Source organism: Onychostruthus taczanowskii, unplaced genomic scaffold (genome assembly GCF_017590055.1).
Source record: "Onychostruthus taczanowskii isolate IOZ18803 unplaced genomic scaffold, ASM1759005v1 scaffold6, whole genome shotgun sequence".
Classification (NCBI taxonomy): Eukaryota; Metazoa; Chordata; class Aves; order Passeriformes; family Passeridae; genus Onychostruthus; species Onychostruthus taczanowskii.
Window position 1 is genome coordinate 3,608,842 of NW_024503679.1, and position 7,172 is coordinate 3,616,013.

The following is a 7,172-nucleotide window of genomic DNA, read 5'->3' on the forward strand; positions in this document are numbered from 1 at the left end:
AATGAGCTGCCTAAAGAGGCGGTGAAGTTACTGTTCTTGGAAGTGTTTGTCTGGATGCGGCACTTAAGAGCCCTGGTTTAGTTGACAAGGTCGTGTTCAGTCATAGTTTGGACTCGATCTCGGAGGTCTTTTCCAACCTGTTTCTGTGGGATTTGCTCAGAAAACTTCCTCGGCAAATACTCCATTCTACCTCGGTCTCTCCCAGATCTGTGCAGTGCCCCGGGGAGGGCACGGCCCCAGGGAGGGCACGGCCCCCGGGTGGGCACGGTACCTGGGAGGGCACGGCCTGTGGGAGGGCACGGCCCCCGGGAGAGCACGGCCCCGGGAGGGCGCGGCCGCCTCCCCTCAGCGGCGCGGTGCCGCTCCAATGGCGCGCTGTGCTGGCGGGCACGGCCCCTCGCGGTGACACGGCGCTGCCCACACGCCGCGCTGCTGCCGGGCCCGCACCGAGGGTGCCGGGGAGGGCGGCGCTGCCCGCGGCCGATCGGGCGGTGAGATGGCGGCGGTGCTGCGGCGCGGAGCGGCCGGTAACGCGGGGCGGCGGCGAGAAGGGCGGAGGGAAGGGCGGCGGGAGCGCGGGCGGCGGCGGCTCCGCCACGGGGCGGCCGCGGGTCTCGGTGCCTGCTCCGGCCTGGCGGATCTGCCCGTGAGAGCCTCATAGGCCGAACGAAACTGTCGCTTCTGTAAATAAAAACAAGGTCTCCCGATCCGACTGACGGGCACGTTAACAGCTGACATTAGCTCGCATAGGGTAAACTTACAGAGCAAACGCCAAACTTAAGGTGCAAGGAGGAGCTTGTATTTTTTGAAGTGTGGTTTGGAGGTCAAATTCAAAATAATTTCCTGTTCATGATACAACCTCACTCTGGTAGGGTGGGTTGAAATCACAATGCCCAAACCACACAATTTCACTTGGTAACCACAGACCATGAGAAAAGTGAATGAGAGGCTCAATGCTGTCGGTGCTCGGTCAGTAGGATACTGGGCATGAAAACACCATTGTATGCCTGCACTTTGAAGGAGGGAACTGTGCTGCAGCACACTGAGACTCAGTTTCCTTGTGCTGTGAAGCCCATCTGATTCCCAAAAGCCCCGTCCAGCAAGGAGCAGAGCAGCACTGTGAGCCCAGTTGGCTTCCAGAGTTCCCAATATGCTCACACCACCTTGGAATTGCTGGAATTTGAGAATGACCACACTATGCCCTTTCTCCATTTGGTCCAGAGAGTGAACACACAGCCCCTGCGTGCCAGATTCCCCATGGTAACAGCATCCTCTCAATGCTTTGGGAGTTCATCTCCCCCTGGAAAGAGTGACAGTAAAGCAGTGCCCAGTGACAAGGTTCTAACTGCAACCCATTGTTGTAAAACCTTCCCACAGAGAATAAGACTGAGTTCAGTTGGATTTGGCTTGTGTTTGATTCCTTAGTTTCCTTGATTAAATCAGTGAACACTGCTCCACATCAGAAGCAACAAACAAGCCTATGAATAAACATTTGAAGGGTGAGGATCTCAGTTTATGGGGTACTTCAGACTTGTTACTTCATAATCTGCTCAGTTAAAGAATGTAACCCTTACCTGGTACAACTGTATATTTAAGCTCTGATGTGCATAGTCAATCATCAATAGAATGACACCCCAAATAGATAAATTTTAAAATATTCTTCAAATGAAGCTGAAGAAGGTTATATAATACAGAACTAGTTTTAGATGTATATATATATAAATACAAGTGTTTCTTTCCTGGAAACATGGAAGTGATGGGGTTTCAATTTGAAGTTTCTGAAAAGCTTTCTTTTTCACTGCAGGGCCATTTTTTGATTATTGGGTTAGAAGAAGATTAGAATTTTAAGTAATCTATATAGTTACTAATCTAGATAATTGAAGAAAAACACAAATGGTTTTTGTTTAATCTCAATCAATTCAATTATGGATTTAAAATTAATACTCTGTATGAATCTGACTAGAGCTAGGATAAATTCACAAGACTTCATAGAATAAATGCTTATATGAGTGAGCATATAAGTATCTTTGACTTTACAAGAATCCTAGGAATATACTTCACTTTTTCAGTCTGTTGTCTTCCCAGGAAACAGCACAAGAAATCAAATATTTCTGGGGCAGAACCCAAAAGAAAGAACATTTTCTATTATTTTTTCTAGTGCTTCACAAATAGCTGAGTAACAAACAGTCTGTGTCTTTGACAATTTACTTGAAAAAGAAAAAAACCAAATAAAATTACAGTAACTGTGTGGTCATATGCCCTGTGTGAAGTGCAGCAAGAACTAGAGATGTGAAAGAATAGGAAAATCCTTGCCTTTCCATTAGTAAAGACTGCTTGAAAAAAACACCTACATTAGTAGTATTTCTATTGAACTGCAGTCTGTTAATATTTGGAAGAAAGAATAAAACCATAAAAGGCTCTGGAAAACATAATAAGTTATGTAGCAAGGGATCCTTCTCTTTCAAAGGATTTTTCTTCTTTAGAGAATACTGCCTTCCTCCAAGTGGAAAAAAATCTCTTGCTTCAGCAAGAATTGAATAATGTCGTAAGAAATTACAGTACAAAATGGAGCTACTTCAGAAAAAAACGTACGTGGGCGGGAAAGACTGCATAGCAGATATTGGGGCGTTGTTACTTTTTGTAACACATTTATTTCCTCTGGTTAACTGTCAAACCCTATACTAGTTAATTACCATGCCTTTAATCATGCCACCTAGTTCCTGCATGTTTGTACCTCGTGCATTTTAGGCATTGCACAGCACTGCTCCCTCACAGAATTACTTGGTTCACCCTGACTCAGCTGCATGAACGTGGCAAGTGTTTCTACAAAATAGTTTCTGCACAGACATTTGAAAAACAAAAATTTCTTTTTCGTCTGGAAATTTCTAAGGGATTTTTTTTAACATGTAAAAAGTTGAAAAGCAGTTGCTGTCCTATACCAGTATGATATCCTAAAGGTACCAAGCGAAAGAATTGTCCAGAACTTCTGGCTGTGATGAAGGAGATGACAGGATGGACTGTGTGAAAGCCTGGCAAGAAATACTGCAGGGCAGTTACTTGCAGCACTGGACAAGTTTCTGGAAATACTTAATGTAGGATGTTAATTTAGTATCATCAAAAGATTGTGAATAGACTTACTTTTGTGACACTGAGTCCTTGCTAATATGCACACTGCATGTTGTAAGTGTCAAATACATGCAAACATTTCTTCCTACATCACAGCTCCATGCTCAGAAAGACTTAGGTTTAAGGATTCATCAGTTTTTGAAGAAAAGTTAACTGGCAGAATGTGGGATTCCTGTGGAATGGTAGTTCAGCAAAGCTGATTTAATTAATTACAGCTATTACTGACCTTACAGAGTACCAAGAGCCCAGCCAGGCTATCTGTCCTCAGTGTTTGCAAAGCATCCAGAACCTCAGTGCATCGCTGGCACAATCTCTTAGCAAAACAGCACATTTGTGACTTTAAAGCAAAGAATGCCTCAAAGACTCCCAGAATGCTGAGATGCCTCTAGCTTGGCCTTGAGACATTGGGAGCTCTGACTTGGCCTAAAGCAAACTGGTGTGGAATTAAAATGTGGCTTTTATGAATATGTCCTTTAATCTAATTCTAATTTTGGTTCGAGAAACAACTGATACTATCACAATTTGCCCCCACCCCCAACCCCTCCAGATGCTAGTACTGACAGATTAATTGTTAAGGTAATTAATTTGTAAGTACCCTCACATCTTTATTTTTTGAGATCTTTTTGTTTGTTTGCTATAATTTTGAGATGTACAGGCACATCCTTATTTCTTTATTTCATAAGAAGCTCTGAAAATGTCAAATGTCACTTTTAAACACATTATACAGTTGGTCTTTACAATGGGTCCTGTTTTCCTCTTTTCAACAGCCATATGTACAGATTTGCACCAAATTTGAGTTTGCTTTGGGTTTTTATTTATTATTATTTTAATACTTCTGAATATTTGCTTAGTCTGAAAACAGAGTAACTGCTTCCTTGCTCTCAGTCTGCCCTGAGCATTGCACAAGGGTGTGCCAGTGACTTGGCAGCTCTGCAGGCCTTTATAGGGGAAAGAGCAGCACTGAGACTTTCTCAAAAGCATCGTGTCAGTGCTGTTCACTTTTTTTTCAGGGCTTCTTAGCAGACTGCAGACTTCTGCTCCCACAGTACGAACTCTGTCATCATCAAAGTCCTTCTCCCAAAACATTCCAAGCTGTTTGTGGAAACTGGGCCGACTTAATCACGTGGCAATTGCAGTGCCTGATTTGGAGAAAGCTCAGTCCTTGTATAAAGATGTGTTAGGAGCCCAGGTGAGTGAGACTGTTGCTCTTCCTGAACATGGTGTCTACACTGTTTTTGTGGAGCTGGGAAACACCAAGCTGGAACTTCTACATCCTTTAGGAGAGAAAAGTCCGATTGCAAGCTACCTGCAAAAAAACAAGACTGGAGGAATGCATCATATCTGCATTGAGGTACTTTAACATAATATTTCTTGTAATAAATTAGATACATTCAAGTATGCATGTTTCAATAGGTTTGACCTGTGTTAAGAACTAGCAAACAAGGCTGTCGTATTTCTTCTCTCTTATACAAAATAGATGTTTTGATAGGCAGCTTGTTTCAAAAAAGGTAACTATTTTAAGAGGGAATTAAACTATTCCTGACCAGTTACAATTTAATGCCTGCAGTGAAAGCCATGCTGGATACAACAGAGCAATCCAAGCCTCTTCTAACACGGATGCACCCAAAGGCTTTCCACTGTTTACTGTCACTCATCCTTGGGGATGCAGGAATTCATTCCAGCTGAGCCCAGACTCCTCTTCAGGCCATCTCTGCAGGACAGGAGCAGCAGCTGCTGTGGCTTTTCTGCTCGGGGAAAGAATCTGGAGGGGGCCATGGCACATGTCACATGTGGCCTTTCTAGTTTAGATAATTTGACAGTCATTCCTTTTTGTTTTGCAGACTGGTAGTTGTGTGTGGAAAGAGCTGTAGTGGGTTTGGGATATTCATGAACAAAACTGCTGCAGATAGGTAGGAATTAGGTGATGTCTGTTCCTCTGCATTAAAGCTAGGAATTTCCTTCTTCCCTACTATGGCATTGGGAGAAGAGTTTATTCACTGAATTATGTCCAGACACCTCAGTCTTGAAAAATAGCAAGTATATTATTTCAATTCTAGGTCTTTATTGATTATTGACTATTGAACTTTCTAAACTGAGTACTAACATTATTATTTTTAAAAATGAATGTATTTAAGTTTTAGGAAAATTAAAATTTCATTAGATGACATGCCATCAGAACTTCAGATCACAGCATACAGTATAGGTATTTTTGTTAATTACATATTTCTGTAGGAAACTGTACTGATGTATTGATGGCTGTTATTATAGTAAAGTTCAATACAAAGACCACATCTGGATATATTTTTGATTATTCCAAGCTTTTTTCCTTAGGAAACTTAATGAACCTTAACCTACTCAGAAGCAGAATACATAAATCTAAAAGGGACTTTTAGCTTCTGCCCGCTGCCCTCCCTTTTTCACCATTTAATGAGTCAGTGCTCTGTCATCATTTATAAAGGGAGGTATTATTCTTTAGTTATTGAGAGCAGAAAGTAATGCAGAATTTAGATTATTTATGGAGTCCTTATAAAGTAACAACAAAAAGATCAATGGTCTTTCTGCATGAGTGATTTCAGTTTATTAATTTCTTAAATATTGCACAATCCATTTAAATGGTGTTTTATAAAATCTTCAAATCTTCAAAATGCAAACTCCATGTAGTATTAAAAATAAAAATACTTCCGATTTTAAATGGTTTACAACTTAATTTATTTTCAGAATTATATGAGAACTTAGAAATAACATTTCAGTAAGGAACTGTTATTGCTCCAAAATGTAAAATCTGCATAATACAGTGCAATATGTTAATTTGTGTGAACTGTATCTTTTTTAAAAGGTTGATGACATAAAAGCGGCTATGACAGAACTGAAGAAAAAAAAGATACGAATATTGAGTGAAGAGCCAAAAATAGGTGCACATGGCAAACCTGTGATTTTTCTTCACCCTAAAGATTGCCATGGAGTCCTTGTGGAACTTGAGCAAGCTTGAGCTGCAATATTCATAAATTAAACAATAGAAGAGTTGTGAAGTTCCTGAGCTGGTGCTGGGAATATTGATGTGGTATTCAGTCTTTACAAGTTCATTGAAGTTCCCATGGATGAAGTACAGCTTTTGAGTACTGAAATAGTGCTACAGATTTAGGGTCTTTGTTGTTATTGCTGATTTAATTTTCAGAATTAATATCTTGGCATTTCTTGAATTCTCTGTGATTCTAAACACAAATACGTGAGCTAAGTTATATAAGTACCATAGTAATTTATCTTTTGTTGCCTGTTTGCAGCAAGATTTTACTTCTGTAGCCACAGAAACTGTGCAGTTTCTAGGTCAAGCTGCATTATTTTGCTCTACATTTCAGAGCAGAAACCCACTTCCCAGTGACAACAAAATAGCTTAGACATTTTCTTCAGAAATAAAGGAAAACAAACATTGTGTTTTCTCTTTTCACCATTCACCATCTGTGCTTCACACTGATTGACTGGTTCATGCAATAAAAAACCCATATATTATTTTATGGATGTCTACAATCAGTAAATAAGTTTTTCTTGGCATAACAATTACTGCCAAGGAAGTTAACATGCACAAATCATCATTTATTTGTTTTATGAACTTTGTGGATATGCAGGCAATGCAAGAAGAGAACCCAAAAACTATTTGCCTGACATATATTTCATACTGTAATGTACTTGTGACATTTTAGTTTTCCCATTTTTCGGGTTTCTTAAAGGTTTTTTTCCCCAAGCTTTCTGCACAGAAGGACATCTTGAAGAGACACGAACAAGCAGCAATTAACCTTTTCACTTAGTTTACAAATAAGGCTTTCCTGTGCAGAAGCACTTACAGAATCAGTGGCAAGCACACTCCTCGTAAAGCTTCTGTACACAGCTGTTAGCATTAAAGACCACGCCAGTATGCTGATGTCACAGGCTGCAGGCAGTTTTGTTAACTTATTTATGAACAGACTTCACTTGATTGGTGTATATTACCCAAGCAGTCTTTTCCTGATGCTTTCTTTTACAGGTTTGTTTTGATATTTCAGCTGTAGAAA

General features: G+C 40.6%; 1 protein-coding gene across 1 annotated transcript; it reads left to right on the forward strand.

Moving 5' to 3' along the window:
* The first annotated feature begins 299 nt into the window (after positions 1 to 299).
* MCEE (methylmalonyl-CoA epimerase) lies at positions 300 to 6,553 on the forward strand. The gene is made up of 3 exons (XM_041418302.1): positions 300 to 527; positions 4,137 to 4,477; positions 5,963 to 6,553. The coding sequence occupies exons 1-3, from the start codon at positions 497 to 499 to the stop codon at positions 6,113 to 6,115; spliced, it is 525 nt and encodes a 174-aa protein (XP_041274236.1). The 5' UTR covers positions 300 to 496; the 3' UTR covers positions 6,116 to 6,553.
* The last annotated feature ends 619 nt before the right edge of the window (positions 6,554 to 7,172 follow it).